This window comes from Myotis yumanensis, unplaced genomic scaffold, assembly GCF_028538775.1.
Source record: "Myotis yumanensis isolate MYYU_CA2020_CCGP unplaced genomic scaffold, mMyoYum1.0.hap1 SCAF_19, whole genome shotgun sequence".
Classification (NCBI taxonomy): Eukaryota; Metazoa; Chordata; class Mammalia; order Chiroptera; family Vespertilionidae; genus Myotis; species Myotis yumanensis.
The window spans coordinates 4,107,212-4,129,545 of record NW_027223770.1 but is presented as its reverse complement, the minus strand read 5'-3'; the positions used below and the strand labels follow the sequence as shown (position 1 = coordinate 4,129,545).

The 22,334-nt window shown below is 45.5% G+C and overlaps 2 protein-coding genes across 3 annotated transcripts in view; one reads left to right on the top strand and one right to left on the bottom strand.

Moving 5' to 3' along the window:
• Positions 1 to 1,213: 1,213 nt before the first annotated feature.
• On the bottom strand, positions 1,214 to 18,040 carry COQ5 (coenzyme Q5, methyltransferase). 2 transcript variants are annotated; one of them, XM_070399205.1, is made up of 7 exons: positions 17,828 to 18,040; positions 13,887 to 14,036; positions 11,346 to 11,567; positions 7,182 to 7,288; positions 2,761 to 2,849; positions 2,053 to 2,164; positions 1,214 to 1,970 (listed from the first exon to the last, which is right to left on the bottom strand). In XM_070399205.1, exons 1-7 carry the CDS (start codon positions 18,027 to 18,029, stop codon positions 1,869 to 1,871), a joined length of 984 nt encoding a protein of 327 aa, XP_070255306.1. In that variant the 5' UTR covers positions 18,030 to 18,040; the 3' UTR covers positions 1,214 to 1,868. The 2 variants fall into 2 exon arrangements, with proteins under 2 accessions (XP_070255306.1, XP_070255307.1); XM_070399206.1 differs by lacking the exon at positions 13,887 to 14,036.
• Positions 18,041 to 21,312: 3,272 nt separating this feature from the next.
• The window catches only part of RNF10 (ring finger protein 10), a 34,023-nt gene continuing 33,001 nt past the window's right edge, over positions 21,313 to 22,334 (top strand). Inside the window, exon 1 of the mRNA XM_070399270.1 lies at positions 21,313 to 21,551. Within this exon, the coding sequence (XP_070255371.1) occupies positions 21,398 to 21,551 (154 nt within the window). The 5' untranslated portion in view covers positions 21,313 to 21,397. The remainder of the gene's footprint in view (positions 21,552 to 22,334) is intronic.

The following is a 22,334-nucleotide window of genomic DNA, read 5'->3' as shown; positions in this document are numbered from 1 at the left end:
TTAGGATTCCTAGTGAACTTGAGCTGTGTTAGGACTGAGAACATTTTCAGTCTGTTCATATAAATACAAGGGGCTGGACATGAGGGGTTCTGACTTGATTAGGCCCTTATCTGTTTGCGAGGACTGGCAGTTTTAAACTTATTATTTTAAAAATATATTTTTATTGATTTCAGAGAGGAAGGGAGAGGGAGGGAAAGAGAAGAAATATCAGAGATGAGAGAGAATCGTTGATTGGCTGCTTCCTGCATGCACTGGGGATTGAGCCGGCAACCTGGGCATGTGCCCTGAACAGGAATCGAACCATGACCTACTGGTTCATAGGTCGATGCTCAACCATTGCTGGCCAGGCTTACCTTATTTATTTATTTATTTTAAGAAAGTTTATTTATTTATTTTTATATTTTAAAATATATTTTATTGATTTTTTACAGAGAAGAAGGGAGAGGGATAGAGAGCCAGAAACATCAGTGAGAGAGATTGATCAGCTGCCTCCTGCACGCCCCCCAGAGGGGATGTGCCCGCAACCAAGGTACATGCCCTTGACCGGAATCAAACCTGGGACCCCTGAGTCCGCAGGCCAACGCTCTATCCACTGAGCCAAACCGGTTCGGCGTTACCTTATTTTTTTTATTAAGATGTGAAGAAACCACATTGCTGTGGAGATAGGACTGCATTGATGTTTTATGAAGTTCCCCCTAGTGCCTGCTCCTTGTTAATTTCAAAGGCCCATAGGCTCCAGCTTGGGGGAGGAGGGGAAGTAAGCTAAAGTTTGTATAAGGTTTAGCATTTTATTAAGTGCTTAGTTGCTGTCTTTGAGATAGTTGCATATAGGTAGCTATATCGGAAAGCTTTTCAGTGACAGGCAAAATCTTCAGTGAAGGTACATAAATGACCCCTACTGTGCTAGGGCAAGAGACAGCCTGTTCAAATAGCCCTGATCTAAGTTATCTACAGTTAAACTGCCAGCCAACTCACAGGTTGGTTTCTGCAATTTCTTAGCAAGGCCCCACAAAAACCTTAGGCTTTATCCAGATAAAAAATAGGGCCTCATTTTAACATCAATTACTATATTAAGGATACAAGAGCTCTGCCCAGCTCTGCCCCCAAGTACTGGAGGAGGTTAGGCTAGATAAATACTTTTCAAACATTTTTTTACTATAAAATCCTTTCTTCAAATATATTCTGACAAAGAAGCTTTCTAAGACATAAAAGCTGGAGTTTGCTGGTATTTATTCTTTTAAGGATTTGTTGTTTTCATGATAGGCACAAGGAAACAATAGTGGCTTTTGGTAGAAGAGCATTGAATGAATGATGGCAAATGTATTTCCCTCAAGAAAAAAATGTACAAATTCCATACAAATTGTAAACTCATTTAGAGGTTCAGTACATAATTCTAGCTGTGATCGTTAGCCCTGACGGGCCTTGGCTTTGGCCCTTAACCAGTCCTAGGCTGAAAGATTGACTCAGGTCCAGTTAGGAAGCTTTCTAGTTCAAATCATTAGATTCAAATGATCCATTGTCCTTGAAGTCAGAACCAGCAGAGAAACTACAAACACACTCCAAACTGAGCTTCAATGCTGGCTTAACCACACACTGCACAGCTGAGGAAAAATAGCAGGAACTGAGCAAAAACTACAGGCACAATACCTTGGGGAGAAGGCCTGCAGGAAGCAGTTCCTAGTGAAAGCTGAAATAAAGTGACAGGAATTTGTTTCTTCCATTTTGAGACTGGTCATATCAGAACATGAGTCCAAGGCACATATCCTTAAGAGGAGATATTCTGTTGCTGGTCGCACCAGCCTGATTATCCTCGAGTTGCAGGCTTTTGACAGGATGGGAGTGGTTCATGCTCCAGGATGGTGACGGAGTTACAGTTTGAAGCCAGAGTGAATGGCCACAATGCCTGATGTTAGACTTTCATAAGTCACTTTCTGAAAACCTGCATCTTCTATCATCTCCTTGAACTCCTCCTAAAACACAAAGGGAGATATGGCAAGGATCACCTCGATTTCACCTTTCAGGCCTTTGTCATAAGTTACAGAGGTTTTGTACCTGAGCTGGGAACTGTCGAATACTCTCTACAAGGTATTGGTAGGACTTCCAGTCTTTTGCAATAACCTCTCCCATGACAGGAATAACCTGGAAGCTATAGAGATCATAAAGCCTAAACAAAAAGGCAAAAGATTCAGATTAGAACATGCCCCTTGGTGAGAAGCAAGAAGATCTAAGCCTGGGATCATAAACTCAGATGCCTAGAGGGTCAAGCAAGTACCTAAAATAAGTGAAGTGGTCCAGGTGCAAGGTCAGGAGGGAGCAATACGGATGTGGTGACAGGTATAGCTAGGAAGTACCATGAAAGTGGAGAAGGGAGAGTTACTGCTCAGCTCTGACCACGGACATGTGGGAATACGGCTTACTCAGAGTTGCTATGTTTTCTGATTTCTCAGGTGAAGCTGGAAATCCAGATTTTTATGTAAACTTTTATGAATTGTAAATATGGACATCTAAATCAACTTATTCAAATGCCAGGACTCAAAATCTGTGGACAGACTGAAGCCTCTGGTTGCTGGTTTGAGACTCTTCTGGCCTAGATGCTGTCATTCAGGAGTGGCTGACAACATCTGCCCTCTGAGGTGGCACTATCCCTCAGAGAGTCAGTCTCTGAGGCTCATGCTTCTTGCTTACTGGCTACTTTCTATACATTTGGAATGGGAACCCTTGGCTAAACAATGAGAATCAAGCCCTGTTAACAATACCAACCTGGACACAAGGGGATTGGTCACTTGGCTAAACTCCAGACAGAGAAACCGTCCTCCTGGTTTCAGGACCCGATGAGCTTCCTGGAGTGCCTGAGTGAGAAAAGGAACAACAGAACACATTGCTCAGCAGACTCACTCAATTCCACGAGGCCGAGACAGCTTTAGCTTCTGTGGACATTATAAGTTATTTCGCACTGATCCTCTGTTCATGCTCAGTTGGGAAGATGTAACAGCAGAAATAATCCAATAATATCCTATATTTTATAGGTTTTCTGTTGCTCATGAAGAGATTACTTGAGCCCTAGCTGGTTTGGCTCAGTGGATAGAGCGTCAGCCTGTGGACTGAAGGGTCCCAGGTTTGATTCCAGTCAAGGGCACATGCCCTGGTTGCGGGCTCAATCCCCAGTGGGGGACATATGGGAGGCAGCAGATCGGTGAATCTCTCTCATCATTAATGTTTCCGTTTCCCTCTCCCTTCCTCTCTGAAATCAATAAAATACCTATATACAGTATATAAAAGGCTAATATGTTAAGTGTCCCTCTGACCGGTCGCTATGACACGTTCTGACCATCAGGGGGCAGATGCTCAATGCAGGAGCTGCCGTGACACACACTGGCCATTTACAGAGACGGCACCACGAACTTGGCGCCCACAAAGCAACACTCAGCTTCCCCCAAGTGGGACACAGGCCGCGCCACCAGCCCGGAGCGACAGCCCACCAAATCGCAGCCGATGCTGCCAAGAACCCGTGGCACAAAATGCAGCCCACAGCCCAGCCCAGCCTGAAAACGGTCGCTGTGGGCACTGGGTAATGACATCACGTAGCAATGCCCGGCTTCCTCTCCCTAGCAACTAGCCTCCTTGGAGTTTCTTCAGCCCAGGAATAGGACTTGCTCTATAACCAGGTGCAAACATTTCACACTTTAACCAAATATCTGTGAAGCATTTTCCCGTGTCTCATCTCATTTGATCCTCACAGAAGTCCTGGAGAAGGTAGATAGGAGACTCAGTGGAATCCTATTTTCTTTTCATTAGCCAGAAAACGGAGATTTAGAAAGCTTAGAAACCTGACCCTACTGAAAAGAACTAAGAAATGGTGGACCTTGAAAATGACTTCAGGTTTTCTCACTGCGCAGAATATAGTCAAACACTGCTGCAGTTAAATATTTTACCCTTTGTTCTCCCTGTGTGATCTATAATAATAATCTGCTTCGTGCTGATATTTATTTATTTATTTATTTTTAAAAAAAATTTTATTGATTTTTTACAGAGAGGAAGGGAGAGGGATAGAGAGTTAGAAACATCGATGAGAGAGAAACATTGATCAGCTGCCTCCTGCACACCTCCTACTGGGGATGTGCCTGCAACCAAGGTACATGCCCTTGACCAGAATCGAACCTGGGACCTTTCATTCCGCAGGCTGACGCTCTATCCACTGAGCCAAACCGGTTAGGGCTTCGTGCTGATATTTACTGCTGTGTTGCTGACAATTACTTGAAAGAGAAGTTGGGGTGCTTCACTAGGCTGGAAAAAGTTTAGCTACGTCAGAAAGCAGGTCTAATTAAGCAGCTTCCACTGGGGTTCCTGTGGCCCCGTAGGGGTGCGGGGGTCCCGGCGGCCACTTTGCGCAGCTTCTACCGGTGTTTTTGCGGGCCTGGTGGCCGCTGCATGCAGCCTAAAGGCAGGGCATCATGGCGGCACTCTAGGACTCCGGGCCCTCCTGTGGCACGCTGGCCACGCGGGGCGGGACTCCAGGACTTGTAGTGGTCCCATGGCACAGGGGGTGGGGGAAGGGGCCTTGTGCGATTTCACGAGACAGGTCACTATAATAATAAAAGCGTAATATGCTAATTAGACCAGACAGCTGAGTGACCTTCCAGACGTCATTCTAGACGTCCTTCTGGACGAAGCTGTAGCAGTGGAGGCCGAGGCAGAGGCAGTTAGGGGCAATCAGGCAGGCAGGCAAAGTGGTTAGGGGTGATCAGGCAGAGAGGTGAGCAGTTAGGGGCAATGAGGCAGGCAGGCAGGCAGAATGTTTAGGGGCATCAGGCAGACAGGCAGAGTGGTTAGGGGCAATGGGGCAGGCAGGCGAGTGGTTAGGGGCAATCAGGCAGGCAGGCAAAGTGGTTAGGGGTGATCAGGCAGAGAGGTGAGCAGTTAGGGGCAATGAGGCAGGCAGGCAAGCGGTTAGGGGTGATCAGGCAGGCAGGCAGAATGTTTAGGGGCATCAGGCAGACAGGCAGAGTGGTTAGGGGCAATGGGGCAGGCAGGCGAGTGGTTAGGGGTGATCAGGCAGGCAGGCAAAGTGTTTAGGGATGATCAGGCAGGCAGCCGAGCAGTCAGGGGCATCAGGCAGGTAGGCAGAGTGGGTAGGGGGAATCAGGCAGGCAGGCCAGTGGTTAGGGGTGATCATACAGGCAGGCAGAGGCAGTTAGGGGCGATCAGGCAGGTGAGCGTTAGGAGCCAGTGGTCCCGGATTGGGAGAGGGTTCAGGCCAGTCTGAGGGTACCCCCCACTCTGTGCACAAATTTTGTGCACCAGGCTTCTAGTATATATATAAAAGGCTAAGTTGACTCGCACATGCGCTATACATACAAAGCTCTCGCTGGCGCCAATTGCATGTGTGTGTTTCAATCTGTCACTGTCGATCATGAATTTGGTTGACACTTCTATTATAGAGAAAGGGTGAATAGCAATATTAAAATATTTCTTCTAATTAATTTCCTTTCAATGTGCACAAACCCATGCACCGGGCCACTAGCACATATATACACTGAGTGGCCAGATTATTATGACCACCCCATCAGTACGATGAAGTGAATTAGTTATGCAAATAATAATAATAATAGTAATAATAATAAAAACTTGAGAGTATTTGCTTAGGAAGTTTTCAATATTCAGTATTTTTAGAAGTATCAATGAAATACTGATGGGGTGGTCATAATAATCTGGCCACTCAGTGTATATATATCTATATATATAAAATCCTAAGCAACTGAACAACTGAATGACTGGTTGACCGGTTCCTATGATGGGCACTGACCACCAGGGGGACGACGCTCAACGCAGGAGTTCTCCCCCCTGCCCCCCCCTCCCCGTGGTCAGTGCGCTCCTACAAACAACCTCCTGTGTGAGCCAACCTCTGCGTCCCTCCCCCGGGCTGGCCAGCGCCTCCCCCACCCCCTGGTCGGCCCTAATTGCCAGCCAGGCCAAGGGACCCCATCCATTCACGAATTCGTGCACCGGGCCTCTAGTGTACATATAAAAGAGAAGGTTACTTGATATAAACAGATTCAGATTGGTACAACCCCCACCAAGGTCAATTTTTGATTATCAAAATCACAATGCATATTCTCTTTGATCAAGCAATTTTACATTAATGAATCTATCTTATAGAAATGCTTCTACTATGGAAATGACATGCAGCACTATTTGAACAGCACAAGATTAGAAGCATCTTAACCATTAATGAGAGACTGGTTAAATGATGGAACTTCTATGCAAATGGAATCCATGCAGCTACTGAAAAAAGGAAAAGCCATGTTCTTTATGCACTGACATGGCAAATCTCCAAGATATGTATATTTTTATTATATTTTTATTGATTTCAGAGAGGAAGGGAGAGGAAAGAGAGACAGAAACATCAATGATGAGAATCATCGATCGGCTGCCTCCTACACTGGGGATCAAGACCGCAACCTCGGGCATGTGCCCTTGACTAGAATCGAACCCAGGACCCTTCAGTCCACAGGCTGACGCTCTATCCACTGAGCCAAACCAGCCAGGGCTCTTCCACTTCTTTTTAATTAAAAGAAATAATAAACTGACTACAGACACAGGACAGATCACAACAGCCAAGCTAAAAAGCTAAAGACCATCACAAAGGGTGGCCTAGCAAAGCAGAAGAATCAGGAAACTGGAGCCCATATTACTGAACCGAAACTGAGGCCCTGTACATTGTCTTCAAATGATAAAGTGGAAATAAAGAGTTGCATCAGATTAAGAACTGAACATTCCCTTCTCTCTATAGAGGAATTACGAATCTAGTAGCTACCTTCTGCCAAAATAGCGTTTGAGTGCTTTTTTCTACGTCAACCTCAGAAATGCCACTAAGCTTCTGCAAACTCTCAGGGTCGGAATGCTTCACAAGTGGGAGGAAACAGATGAAATATTAGAGCAAGATGGACAGTCTCAAAGAAATAAATCCCAACCGAAGCAACAAAGGCTTCTATGGGATCTGCTCTATTTGGTCCTCATCAATTTTGAGAGTAGGAATATTGGCAACTTAAAGGATTGAGTCCCCTGACTCTGAAACAGTCATTCCACTCAAGAGCCGAACCCAGAAAAGAATCTCTCCATCTTTCTTCATTCTGTGGAGCCACACCAGGAGAGCTAATATCCTGAGATGCAGCCGTTCGTACCCGATCAATGTGTGTGACATTCCGGATCCCAAAGGCAATGGTGTAAACATCAAACTTGTCATCATCAAAGGGTAGTTCTTCAGCATCTCCCAATACCCAAGCAAGTCCTGAAAGAGAAAATTAGTTTTTGTCTTAGTCTGGTAGCTGTCTCTCCTGCACCCAGGGAATTGCCAAACCTGAGGAGGTGGGCTTGGGAACCCCCCAATTTGTGGTCACCCAGGCAGAAGTTGGACAGCCTGGACACCCCATTTGTGGCTGGCTTCTGAAGTGGGGGCAGTTTTGTGAGACTGAGCCCTTAAACATGTTGAATCTGATGCTAACTCTTGGTAGTTACGTGTCAGAATTGAACTGAACTGTCAGACACCTCCTTGGTGTGGAAGAAATTGAAGAACTGTCTGGTGATGGGCAAACATAACATTTGGTGTCAGAAAATATCACACACCTGACTTCTCCCTTGGATTCTTGGCTATTGTCTTCATGGGTGACCTCTAATCCTGAGGAGTTGAAGCTGGTATCCTTGAAGTTTAGGGAAAGTCCTTCACCCAAGACCCTAAGTGAAACCTGACACCCTGAAGCAGCTTTTACGTGGCTTAGTGTTTTGTATAGTGTTCTGTGGTTAGGAGCCCAGATCCTGGGGTTAGACTGCCCGGGTTCTAATTCCAGCTTCACCATTTATTTAAATATATTTTTATTAATTTCAGAGAGGAAGAGAGAGGGAGAGAGAGATAGAAACATCAATGATGAGAGATAATCATTTATCAGCTGGCTCCTGCACGCCCCCTACTGGGGATCAAGCCTGAAACCCAGGCATGTGTCCTGACCAGGAATTAAACCGTGGTTCGTAGGTTAATGCTCAATCACTGAGCCACATTGGCTGGGCAAGTTTCACCATTTATTAACTGTATGATCTTGAAAAAACTACTCTTCCTCAGTTTCCTCATCTGTAAAATGGAGTTAACAATAACACCCACTTTAGAGGGTCACTGGAAGTGCTCTAAGTACAGAATTTAGCATTGTTATATTGATTCTGTCAGAGTCTTAGAGAATCAAAGTGTCTAGTCCCTAAGTCTGGTCATGAATTCAGAAATTACCTAAGGGAGCCCCATAGCAGAGAGGCTGTGTCCTCTAAGGATCCTGATTCAGCTTGAACATTATTCCATATGCAGTGAATTAGACATAATATATGACATAAAAGGAATGCTCTATAGAGGAAGGCAAATGAAAATAGCTTTTCTGGCCCTAGTTGGTTTGGCTCAGTAAATAGAGTTTTGGCCTGAGGAATGAAAGGTCTCCGGTTGGTACCTTAGTTGCAGGCTGAATCCCCAGCCCAGCTGGGGTGCGTGTGGGAGGCAACCAATTGATACATCTTTCTCACATTGATGTTTCTCTCTGTCTCTCCCCCTTCCTTCCACTCTCTCTAAAAAAATTAATGTAAAAAATATCCTCAGATGAGGATTAATAACAAGAAGAAGACAATTGTACTATCCGGCATTTAATGATTCCTATGCAGGTCGATTAGTCTTGGCAGTTAGGAGAGCCTGAAGGACAAGCTATGTTACAGACGAGATGATTCCAGAAATGGAACGTTACTTATCATTTCTGTCTTTGTTTGCCATTCTGTATGGCTGAGTACCAGAGCGAAAGGAAACACGTTTTCCAGTAGGAGTAAGGAAACATAGTGGCTTTGTCTAAGAACACTAGGGACTGTTTGCCTCCTGGTCAGTGTTGATGGTGAACAAAAGAGCCCTTCATCTTGGGGGCCCAGTGGGCTGCCCCTGTGTAGGCAGCTGTTCTGAGGGGGGAGGAGGAGAAAGAATTGAGCTAAAATAACCACAGACACTCCTTGTGGGGCGGGAAGGAGACACGTGCTGATGACTGAGGGACTTGGCTCTCTCTGCTGTACAGCCTGCCTCTCACAGTGCTGCCTGCAGGGCTTCCAGCATGGGCGAGGGCAGGCGGCGGCTCTGGAAAACTCGGCAAACATGGTGCAGCTGCAGGGTCACTACTTCTACCGGAAAATACTGTGGGGAAAGTAGTACTTCAAAATAGCAAAACAAACAGAAAGCCAAATGTAAAATGTATGTGTTTTTTTTCTGAACAGACTGAGATAAATGCTTCTAAAGTGTACATCTTTAAGCGAGGCCACAAATTGTCCATTTTGTGGCTGCAGTGGCTTCCCGGAGCTAAGAGTCCCCTAGCTGCTGCAGAGTGCTATGGCTTGGGAGGACAGTCAGTGCTCACTCACATTGCCGATAAGTTCTTGGAAACTATGACTTCAAGTGAGATGACGGGTAACGAAAACCAATCTGACCATAGGCTAACTGATAAAAACAAGAGTTAAGCCCTTACAGCATCTCTCTGGCCACAAAAACATCACCCAACTTCTAAAGAAAGATTCAAAACCATTTTCATATTGAACAATGAAATAAATGTGAGCCATAGATACTAAGTTTAAGAAAAATTACTAAAAACAAATCAGATAATGATTTTCCAATTTAACCATTCCAGTTCCGGATCACAACTGGGCGGAGCCTGTCCCGGGAGCTCAGGCAGAAAGGTGACCTAAGCCTGGGCAGGACACCCTCCATCACAGGGCACTCACACACCCTCCCTCACTCAGGTTGGGACAATTATCACAGGCCAGTTCACCTCCGTGCACAGCTTCGGGATGTGGGAGGAAACTGCAGTACCTGGAGCAAACACTGACATGGGGAGAACATGCCAACTCCACACAGACGGTGGCCCTGGCCAGGAATCAAACCTTTTTCTCTCGTCATTGTTATAATAAAACAACATTGAACCAAAAAAAAAAGTTGTTTTTTTTAAATATATTTCATTGTTTTTTTACAGAGAGGAATGGAGAGGGATAGAGAGGTAGAACATCGATGAGAGAGAAACATCCATCAGCTGCCTCCTGCACACCCCCTACTGGGGATGTGCCCGCAACCAAGGTACATGCCCTTGACCGGAATCGAACCTGGGACCCTTGAGTCCGCAGGCCGACGCTCTATCCACTGAGCCAAACTGGTCAGGGCCAAAAAAAAAAAAAAAAAGGTTTATTCTAGCCCAGCCAGCGTAGCTCAGTGGTTGAGCGTCAACCTATGAACCAGGAGGTCACGGGTCGATTCCCAGTGAAGGCACATGCCCAGGCTGCGGGCTCAATCCCAGTGGGAGGCGTGCAGGAGGCAGCCGATCAATGATTCTCTCTCATCATTGATGTTTCTATCTCTCCCTCCCTCTCCCTTCCTCTCTGAAATCAATAAAGATATATTTTTAAAAATTTTATTCTAGGACCTGCTGTACTGTTTACAGGTGCTCCCTCACTGTATCAGTTGGGCCTTCTGAGAAACTGATGCTGAGATGAAATGAAAAGGTTTTTTTGTTTCTTGGTGGGGGGTGGGGGGGGGCACCTGGGAAAGATAAAAGAGATCAAAGGAAGAGGAAGCAAGACTGGATGGGGAAACCTGTTAGACCCAAAGCCTCAGCCTACCGACAGGGGGCCCTGGAACAAAGGCTGCTTGTGAAGAGTCCAGCCTCGAAAGTCCAGGCCCTCGCAGCCTCCTAGTGCTCAGCCTCCTCGTGCTCAGCCTCCTCGTGCTCAGCCGTCCGCTGGGTGCTGCCTGGCTGGCAAGCCGAGGCGGAGCCTGCAGGTGCTAAGAGCTGGAGGCTGTCAGCTAACTACACTCCCGTGGCGGAAGGGCAAGTCCCCTTTTAAAGGGCAGTGCACCCTCTCGGCTTCCACATCAATCAAAGCATCCTAGTACTAACAGGGAAGTGGAGTGGCTCAAGAATAGGACGTCGGTCATGCGGAGGTGTTGGGAATCGAAAGCACAACTTCTGTCTCAGGGTCCAGGAGCTGAGATCAGAAGACTCAGCTCCAATTGGAGATCTGCCACCCAAGTTGTGTTTCTTGGGGAAGACATGTAACCCTTCTGGGCTTCGAGCAGCTCCCTTGTCACAAAGGGCTGATAACCTAACTCTCTAGGCTGCTGAAATAATGTGCATAAAACTGCACATACTGGATCCACCCCCACAAAGTATCTTCCACTCCTACCTAGCTACAAGTTTCTAAAGCAGGAAAGTAAAGCACTTCAACATTTCCCCCTTCCCTCTTATTGTATAAACATATAAGCATTTCCTCTGAGCACTTTCTGTAGGACTTGCCAGTTTTGTATCCTTGGGCACAGGCTTTCTTCCTTCCAATCTTCAGCATCTCCTTGTTGATGTCACAGACCACGACATGGGAACCATTCAAGGAATCCTCTTCATTCTGGTACTTTTGGGCAATTTCTTCCCAGGATAAATTTTGCTGGGTCCTTAACTGCCTCTTCTGCTTTCTCCGATGCTGTGCCTGAATGTAATTAAGGAACCGGAATGCAATGTCACCTGTGGGAAGCCAGGGAGGAAAGATGGAAGCATAAAGACAAAGCCCAGCATCTCCTAACTCCAAAGGGACAACAGGGTACAGGAGTTGCGGAGTGTACGAAAATGAAGTTTGTACTCATCTCCACGGTAACTGTTATTTTTTAACTTCTAACGTTCTTTAGAAAACTTTATTTAAAAATGGCATAAATAATGTATGGATGTATTCTTACTATAAAAGACTCACTATCTCAATTTTTAGAATAAAACATGAACTTTGCATTCTCTGTCCATACCTTCTCCAGACATTACAAGTATTCAGAGTTTAGTGTACAGCCTTCTAGTCTTTTTCTAATAATTTTTATGGAAATAACATAGTTACAAGCAATAATTCCCTGTCCCACCCCCACATCTCTCTCCCAGTTCAGTTCTCCAGAGATCATCTTTGCAACTCTTTTAGCTGTTTCTTCTAGAAGTTACAGCTATTTCTTTCCTTAGCAAATTGTAATGATATCCTGTTCCCCCATCTCTGCTTGCCTCTACTCAATATATTCATATCACTTTTCACAGTTCCTCAGAATACCTGGGTAACCTAGCATAATAAACGAATCAATATTTGATTTCCTATTTCGTCAACCACAGATGACTCCCTTCAATCTTCCATCCTATGTACTTCTACTGTCAAGATTGGTAACATTTTGTTTGTTTTACAGCTATAATTGAGCCTTCTGCGCTATGTTGGTGGTTTGAGTCAAAAAGCTGAAAATCAAAGTGTTTAAATAATGTGACCAGGTAAGTACTGTTCCGGCAAAGCGAGTGCTTGCTGAAATCACATTTTCTATTTTTTTAAAATATTTTTTTATTGATTACAGAGAGGAAGGGAGAGAGAAACATCAATGATGAGAGAGAACTACTGATAGGCTGCCTCCCGCACACCCCCTACTGGGGATCAAGCCCGCAACCCAGGCATGTGCCCTTGACTGGAATCGAACCTGGGACCCTTCAGTCCGCAGGCTGACGCTCTATCCACTGAGCCAAACCAGCTAGGGCTAAAGCAACTGCTTTATTGAAGGAAAAATTGGTTATTTCTAATTTTTTTAGTATTACTAAAAATGGTGCAGTGAGCATATTTATAGTTATATCTTGGTTGTTTGTTTTTGTTAATCCTTACCCAAGGATATTTTTCTATTGATTTTAGGTAATGGAAGGGAGGCGGGGAGACAGAGAAAGAAACAGCGATGTGAGAGAGAGACACATTGATGGGTTGCTTCCCACACACGGCCTCATCAGGGCTGGGGATTGAGCTTGCAACTGAGGTACGTGCCCCTGACTGGAATCGAACCCAGGACCCTTCAGTCCTCGGGCTGATGCTCTATCCATTGATCCGAACTGGCTAGGGGTAGCTATATCTTCTTAAAATGTCTTTTAAAATATATGGGATTACCTTTTAAGTATATTTTCTAAATGGGCAGTTGTCAGCATGAAGTGATGCTACTGGTCATGGTACACCAGAGATGGAGGCAGCTCCGACTGAACCCCTTCTGTACGTTATCTTTCTGCCATGTTTTTTAGATTCGCTACCTAGAGTTACAATTGTGGGATCCTACTATAAACATGTTACACTTTGATAGATTAGATTCTGCTAAATTATCTGTCCTCCACTGAGCAGGATTTTCTTTCTGCCTTCTAAGATTCATTTGGGGAGAGGACCATATCAACAAAGCCACATTTGTTTCAAACATGGAGATTATTCTACTATAATTTATTATACATTTTTCTGTTGGTACAATAACACTATTGCATTATATTATACATTGTAATGCACATTTAACATGTACATTAGCCATGTAATGATATCACCAAGAGGTATTTTAGAAACCCATGATACTGTCCTGAATGTCTAGCGTGCACCAAAGGAGCATGCATATACAAATGAGCTGCTGGTATCTGGTGTGACAATGGATTAAGCAGGAGAAGCTGCCTAGAAAGCTTATAGAATATGATAAAAGGCATCCACCCAGCCCCCGGAAAGATGTTAAAGGTGGTCAAAGGTCAAAGAAAAGGTAAAAGTCGTTTAGATGGTAAAATGTCACGGGAGTAAAAAACTGGTCTTTTCACTTTGTAATCTGTGCATTTTAGGAAAGTGACAGGCACGAAGCTGACATTCTGTGCTTTTGATTGACATTCAGTGAAAAAAAAAAGAGTGAACCTTTCTTAGAAGCGTGTTGATTTTCAACAACTATCTTCAGGCGAATGGTAGGTGCGGTGGCTCATTCCAACAGGAGACACCGATCTGTGGAAAAGGCGCTCAGTGGTACCTGGGGATACTAACGTGGACATTACCTGTGCCTCCAGCGACATCGAGGAGCTGCGTCCCAGGAAACGGGTGCATTCTCCAGAGCAGCAAGTCCTTCCACACACGGTGGATGCCAAGACTCATCATATCATTCATCACATCATACTTCTTGGCCACACTCTCAAACACCTGATAGACTGACATGGGAGAAATACAATATAATTGTGCTACTGACAAGTTTAACTTGGAAAAGTCCTAAATGAAAGAGAAGGAAGCTTCAACCCCTGAAATTGCCTGTCTTTCCAAAGTGAACCTAAGCCATAATGCTTCATGTCCAAACCTACACCTTAGCATCACCTCTTTATAAGAGGTTTATATTACTTCATATAAAAAAATCAACCTCTTTCCTACTGTCTTAGTTATCTTAGGACCATTACTTTGTAATCATGCCATACACATACTTGGTACTAAACAGATTTGTTTCTTAGAGGATAGGGGTGAAGGTGGAATTTTTTCTAATGGTTATTATAATGAGACAACAAAACCCATTAGAAAGACACATGGCTAATGGATGGGAAAGCCTCAGGTCATCTCTGCCTGTGACGCCGAGAAAAACCTCAGGTACAATTTGGTGGGCAGGTGGATGGCAGGATGCGAATCAGGGTTAAGTTACATTGTGGAGGGTCCTCGTGAATCATCTCCATAGGATCAAGGTAGAATGTGGAGTCTGGGCTAGCTGGAAAGAGAGGAGTTTACTTTAAGACACAGGCTACATTTACTAGTAACTTCTTTGCACCTCAGTTTCTCTGCCCATAAGATGAGAAGGTCAGTGCCAGTCCCTCCCGACCTCCCTGCCACAAGGCTGAACTAGGTAGTGGAGGGGAGATGCTTTGCGTTTTTCAGATGAAATGTACCACATAGATCCAAAACATGACTGCCCTCGGCTGAGTCTGCGGACCACAGAATTACTCCTTGAATTCAATCTTGAATGCCTATTCTCCACCCTGGGATCTCCAAGGTTGCTTTTTCCTTTTTTTTTTTGTAATCCTCACTTGAGGATATTTTTCCATTGATTATTAGAGAAAGTGGAAGGGAGGGAGAAGGAGAGATAGAGAGAAACATCGAGGTGTGAGAGACACATTGATTGGTTGCCTCCTGCACGCACCCCGACCAGGGCCAGGAACCTGCAACCAAGGTATGTGCCCTAGCCTCGAATTGAACCTGGGACCCTTCAGTCTCAGGCCAATGCTCTATCCACTGAGCAAAACTGGCTAGGGTGCTTTTTCTTTCTGAGCATCTTTTGAGGAGTCGAGGAACACAGGCTCAAACCACTGTGTATAACCACCCCTAGCTTTGCATGGTTCTAAAATGCATGAATTTCAGTCACTATGATTTAGTTAAATAATACCAGTCCCCCAATAACATCTTTAAGACACAATGGCATACTAACTGTAACTGCATAAAGTATAAACTTCACTCGCACTTCTTCAGTCCACAAATTACTATATAAATAACAGATGTGCATCATGATCGATAACCAGTCATGTAACTTCTTTCATAGTTTGTAAGTGGTAGGTCACTACCAGTTGTTCAGTTCACACACAGACAGCAAAGCATGTAGTTGTGTTACCTCCTTATCTCTGTTGAAAACATATGGCATTTTACAAAACTGGGTAATTAAGAGGAAATTGGCCAACAAAAATGAAAGTGCAGCAAAGAAACAAAGAGTGCCCTAACCGGTTTGGCTCAGTGGATAGAGCGTCGGCCTGTGGACTGAAGGGTCCCGGGTTCGATTACGGTCAAGGGCATGTACCTTGGTTGCGGGCACATACCCAGTAGGCGGTGTGCAGGAGGCAGCTGATCAATGTTTCTCTCTCACTGATGTTTCTAACTCTCTATCCCTCTCCCTTCCTCTCTGTAAGAAATATTAAAAAACAAACAAACAAACAAAAAACAAAAAAAAGTGATAATGGTGGAAGTGAAATTTACATAGATTTCAATGGAGTTGTTGGAGAAACGGCTGACCGTGGAATGCTGACACTGCTGTCCTTCAAGAGACTCCAGATGCAGCCAGATCTTTGTAAGATGAACTTACTGACATAAATGAGGATGTGGTTGTGATGAAAACGTTAAAGATGCCCCAGAGGAAACGACGCCAGCAAAAAAAATTCACATTAAAGGAATTCTTGGAGATATTTCATGACATTGAAAGTGAAAGGATAAAATGTTAGAAACTGACTGAAACTTAGGAAGGAGTATGGCAATTTGCCAACGCAGAGAGAAGATGCCCACTCCCTACTGCAAATTAAATGCTGAGAAGGTAGCAAACACTGTGCAAACTATGGGTACACTTTTTACAAAGAAATAACAGAACTTAATGGTTGGGGAGCATACGAGACTCGGTTGGAAAGTTGTAAGGAGGACATTCTGAGAAAAGGGAAGTGTGTGGAAGGCCGCCTGCCCTGTTTATTGGAATTCCAACTTACGGGAGAGTTAGGGGTGTTGAAGGCAGTGCCCCGAATTATTCCTTGACCTTTCCAAACAAGTCTGTCCACGTGCAGACCCCCGGGTGTTTACTGGAATCCTTATGCTTAATCCCTGGATGCCCTTACTTAAAAGACACTACAAACACATGTGTCCTCCCAATATTACTTACCCTGCTGATTGTATCTAAAAGATAAACTTTAGCTCTAACCGGTTTGGCTCAGTGGATAGAGCACCGGCCTGTGGACTGAAGGGTCCCAGGTTTGATTCCGGTCAAGGGCATGTACCTTGGTTGTGGGCACATCCCCAGTAGGAGGTGTGCAGGAGGCAGCTGGTCGATGTTTCTCTCTCATCGATGTTTCTAACTCTCTATCCCTCTCCCTTCCTCTCTGTAAAAAATCAATAAATTAAAAAAAAAAGAAATAATGTAAAGTACCATAAGAGGTTTTAGGCTCTCAATAAATGTTTACTATTGTTTAACTTGGCTCCCCTTATTTCACTCCACAAGCATTTATAAAACTCCTAATGTACATCAGGCACTGAGGATATAAACATGAATGAGCCACTGTCCTAGCTTTCTGGGGATTCACAGTGAAATAAATTTAAATCCGATATTCAGAGTTACAGTAGAGCCACACACTTAGAAAGGTTGAGGTGAGAGGCAATACACTGTAGCAGTCTCTAAGAGGATGGGAGGTTCCATTGTAGACTCTTCCTCTTGTTTCCTGGGTGACCATAGGCTACGTGAAGGCCCTCGGGGAGCCTGACCTTACCCATCGGGAAAATGGGCGGAATACCACAGCCGTTATAAACGGTCATTTTTAAAAACTGGAGTTTAAAAACTTTTCTTGTCCTTTCCCAGGCCTGTGCCACCGGGCTGGACTCCAAGAAACTGCTCAGTAATGGATACTATTTATTGAACAATTACGAAGTGTCAGGCATTGTTCAAAATACTTTTAATGTGTCAAGTAATCTAATTCTCACAAGAAATCTAAGAAAAGTGCTACTATTCTTCCCACTTGGCAAATGTGGAAGCTGAGGTACAGAGAAGACACTTTCCTCTTTCCTTTCTATAAAAGCAGTGACCTATTCTTTTAGCAGGAGGTTACCGTGGCTCTGCAGTCAGACCAGCTGGATTGGAGTAACGGTCTCACCCCTTCCTGCGTTAAACTGCACACGTTCCGGATTAACCTCAAGTCTCGGTGTCCTCCTGGGTAACTTGGGGAGCACAACGCCCACCACCAAGAGGTCGAAATGGAAACTGGACATGTCTGCACGGCGCCTGGCACAGTGTAAACGCTAACTTGATGGGGTGTCCCGATCACTGCTCCGCTTAAAAAGAGGAGGCGTTCAAGCTCTGCAGAGTCGGGCCCGCCCCGCGGCTACAGGGCCGGAGCTCACATAGCACGACGTTAAGTCAACCCTTAGCGGGCAGAGAAACAGGCCCGCAGACGGCATTGCCCTCCCCGCCCCCGCCCCCGCCCCCGCCCCCGCGCCCCTTCACCTTTGCCCCCCTTCTCCTCCTCCGACACAGTCTCAAACCCGAAGTGCGTTTCCGTTGCCCGTTTCTCTTGGGACAAGAGCCGCGCACCCAGCGGACTCCCTGGCCAGGAGCTACGAAGCCCGGGGAGCCGGCAGCCCCGCACCACGCGCGACCACCCGCGGCCGTAGTAGCCCCATAGAGCGCAGCTCCTGGGGGCCGCCATCTTGACCGTCGGCTGACAGCAGCCGGACCATACGTCACGTTGCGTCACTGGACGGCTGACGGCGGCCGGCCAGAGGCACAATTAGTCGAACGCGTCCTGCATCCTGAAGTCGAGGAGTCATGCCTGATCGCTGGAATCCGGAGTCTGCTTACTCATTGAGTCCCGAAGTCCTTTCTTTCTCTTCCCAAATTGAACACAACTCACCAGGGTAAGCGGACCTTAGGGAGACCACCCCCCATCACCTCTCAGCGGCCACGTCTCTGAATCTTGCCAACCAGTGGTACCAGTTACCAACTCGCAAGATACCCAATAACTCCTGTTTTCTGGTGAAGAGGGGGCACTGAGGTACGGTGTGGGGAGAGGCTAAGTTCCAGGTCAATTCTCGCAAACTTTGGCATGCATAAGAATCACCTGGTGTGAGCGTTCACAATGCAGAGTACCAGGCCCCCAACTAGAGGTTTTGAATCAGCCAATCTGATATGGGTTTTGGGAATCTTTACTTTACCAAACTTTTCACGTGATTCTGACGCAAGGAATTCACAGACCACTCTTGAGAAACATATGCTAGACTACGCTGAAAAGTAAACATTGGAAAGAAGTGGGAATGATGGCTCTGGTATCTAGTTAGCAAGTCAGAACAAATCACCATTCACGCTTCCTCTCCTGCTGAGGCACAGCTACAGTTCCAGCTCCAGCTGGCATAGCATGGGTATTTTACCTCAAACCCAGACTTCCCCATTCTTTTCTTTTTATGGAAAGGGTAATGTAGAGTACGTCTTGCGCAAAAGAAGATGGGGCGGTTTGATTCTCTTTTTAAGTGTATGTTTCCTGCAAATATTCCACACGGACCCTAAGAAACTATTTTGGAAATGAAAATTTTCTTTCTGGTGTAATGTAGCCTGACAGATGGACACCTACCACTTTGTTTTGGAAGAACTGCACTGGGATTTCTCGTCCCTTCTCTTTTATCTTTATGTGTGATAGATGGAATGATTCATCCATGTAATCAGAGTTCTCATACCTTTGTTAAAGGAAATATAAAAATTCATCAAGGAATCTTAGTATGTCTTCCAAATCTAGTCATGCATGAGAATGGACCTCAGGATTTGAGATGTTTCTTCTAAATATTAAATTAAATTTCCAGACCAACATTATGTAGGTATTCTCTCATTTTAGTATGATCTGTGGGGGCAAAAAACTGGAAAAAGTGAACCAAGATAAGGACTGGTGGAGGGCACATTAAGGAAATTTAAAAATATAAGATTAGCACTGATTGGTTTGGCTCAGTGGATGGAGCATCGGCCTGCGGTCTGAAGGGTCCCAGGTTTGATTCCAGTCAAGGGCACATGCCTGGGCTGCTGGCTTGATCCCCAGTGTGGGGCATGCAGGAGGCAGCCAGTCAATGATTCTCATCATTGATGTTTCTATCTCTCTCCCTCTCCCTTCCTCTCTGAAATCAATAAAAATATAAAAAATATATAAAATTAGTATCTACTTTTCTTTGTCCCGGTTAAAACTGATAATTTTAAGAAACTGATCAGCTTATATATACTCATTAATGCTTTGTATAATGTGATGATTAATAAGAAGCCAAAAAAAGGCCCAATTACAGGAATCCAAGGATTTTGTCTACCTATTTGTTTGTTCATATTTGCTGAAATTCCACTCGACCTTCTATGCTCAGCTCAAGTGACACCACCTCTGGGAAGTCCTCTTTTATTCCTCTCAACTGTTTGTACTTCTCTCCTTGGAGCTTCTGCCCTGGTCAGCATTTGGTGTTAACTTTATTATAGCCCTTATCATAATCTTCCATTGTAGTTTCTTTTTTCTTTTCTTCATGTGAATGATATTGTATTTAGTCATTTTTGTTTCCAACTGGAACTCTGGGAATTCAAAATTAACATCCTTGTTTGTGAGCTTCTTATAGACACCAGAAAAAGTTTCGATCTAGTCTTCCATATTGTTCTGTAGTGCTTTATCCAAACGAATTTTTCTGAGCTGGCTGTCATCCATTTCACCAGGATTCTTGTGAAGCTCCTGAGATGGGATGCTTTTGCTTATTTTTGTAGGCTTTCTCAAGTTGACGTAGGCAACTCTGACCAATAAAGAGAACATGCTTCCCACTAAACTATTTTTCATTTTTAAATATATTTTTGTTGATTTCAGAGAGGAAAGGAGAGGGGAAGACAGATAGAAACATCAATGATGAGAGAGAATGATTGATCTGCTGCCTTCTGCACACCCGCCCTGGGGATCAAGCCCGCAATCCCAGGCATGTGCCTTGACCAGGAATCAAATCATGACCTCCTGGTTCATAGGTGGACTCTCAGCCACTGGGCAACATGGGCCGGGTATTGATCTAAGCTTTTTAAACCCATTCTCTAATCTTTAAATTTGAGTTATTGTGAGGAATGCGATAATCTGTATAAAATGCACAGCATTGCACTGAATGACGACGTTTATTAATGAAATGAAATGTTAACAATGAATTACATTAATAAATGACTTATTAATAATGAAATAAAGTTTACATGAGGAAGTGCTGTAAAGTTATATTAAATGTAAGATTTTGCCATTATCGTTGCTATTATTATTAAGAACTAGGATAAGCCATGAATAAATTGATATTAATTCTAGTATAAGTATAAATTAATGAAACAGTAAAGGAATTACACAGGTATTCCAATGTCTGGGTGGGTTATAAGTAGTAGTGTATAGTATTATTATGTAATGTAACACTATTAGCGTGCTAATACTAAAAACTGGACTACAAATTCCATCATCCTGTACGCTCTCAACTCTGTGAGGGGAGGCGGAAATGACTGGACCCGGATGAAGGCTGAAAACTGCATTTCCCAGAGTGCACCATGCCACCTCTCCACTATATATATACTCCATCCGGGTTCTTCGAGATGCTGTTTGGCGACTCGTCGCCATTCCCTGAGCAGCTCGGCCTCGGCCCAGGGGCGAGTGTCGGTCGCCGTGTCGGAGACACCCGTCCCCGACACCAAGACAGCCAGCCCTCTCCCCTGCCCCGCGGCGGGAGAGCGTCTCCGGCCGGCCGGCGGGGCCTGCGCGCGCTCCTCGCCCCCCTGCGCCCCGCAGCCTCCGCCCCGCCAGGCCCGGCCCGGACCTCCGAGCCCCGGCCTCCGCCGCCGCCTCGCTCACTGCCGCCGCCGGGCTCCACAGCCCCGCCCGCCGCTTCTCCTCCCAATTTGAGAAGCCGAGGAAGGAAACAGGGAAAAATGTCGCCATGAAGGCCGAGAACCGCTGCCGCCGCCGACCCCCGCCGGCCCCGAACGCCATGAGCCTGGGTCCCTGCCGCGCCCGCTCCGCTCCGACCGCCGCCGCCGCCGAGGCCCCCGTTGATGCCGCTGAGCTCCCCCAGCGCCGCCGCCACCGCCTCCGACATGGACAAGAACAGCGGCCCCAGCAGCTCCGCCTCTTCGGGCTGCAGCAAAGGGCAACAGCCGCCCCGCTCCGCGTCCGCGGGGCCGGCCGGCGAGTCTAAACCCAAGAGCGGTAAGCGCGGGCCACGGTGGGCGCGGGGCGGATCCTCCTCCGGTCAGCGGGGTCCACCCGGGACAAGCTCCGCGTTCTGCTCTGGTTCCTAAGACCCCCGCCCCCTTCACTTCCCCGGTTTCCTTTGCTTACAATGAACTCTAATGAGCCCAGAGCTGCGTGCTTTCCGTGAATTCTGGCATCGAGACTCGAAACAGCTCGTGAAGTAGGTGCTGTTCTTATTCCCATTTTGCAGATGAGGAAACTGAGGTCAGCAAAGCTAAGGTCGCCCTAATACCTAGTTGTCTGACTCATCAGCTCACGCTCTTAAAAACACGAAGTTGTTCTACTCCTTAATGTTGAATTGGCTTTGGATAGTGTTCAAGTTTAAACAGGAGAGGGTGGGGCCCAAAGACTTTTCAAACTCAAATCTTCGGTTTAATATCCGTGAAAGGCTTTGTTTTGTGTGGAGCAGTGTTTAAGAGCACAGGCTCTGGGGTCCAGGCTTTTTAGATTTGCCAGACCTTGAGTGAGTGCCTGACTTTCCTTACCGGTAAAGATGGAGATAATGAGAATTAAATAAATTAACTTAGAAAACAGATGAACCAAGGGTTTAGGAAGGTACCTGACAGCTGTTATGCACCAAATACACATCACGCCTATTTCCCTCTGTTAGGCTCTGGTTGTGTTCTTTTACAGGGAAGATTTTGTCATTTCTGTAGTCATGCCTCAGTATTAAATTATGACCATGATGATGATAATAGCTACCACTTATCTAGAGCTTACCAGGTAGCAGGTAGCAGG

What these genes read in the sequence shown, in the direction of transcription:
- COQ5 (XM_070399205.1), bottom strand. Translation starts at nt 18,029, where the DNA reads ATGGCGGCCCCCAGGAGCTGCGCTCTATGGGGCTACTACGGCCGCGGG. An exon ending in ACCAATCCCCTTGTGTCCAG is followed by an intron (nt 2,165 to 2,760) that starts GTTGGTATTGTT and finishes CTTTTTGTTTAG; the next exon opens with GCTTTATGATCTCTATAGCT. An exon ending in TTCGACAGTTCCCAGCTCAG is followed by an intron (nt 1,971 to 2,052) that starts GTACAAAACCTC and finishes TTTGTGTTTTAG; the next exon opens with GAGGAGTTCAAGGAGATGAT.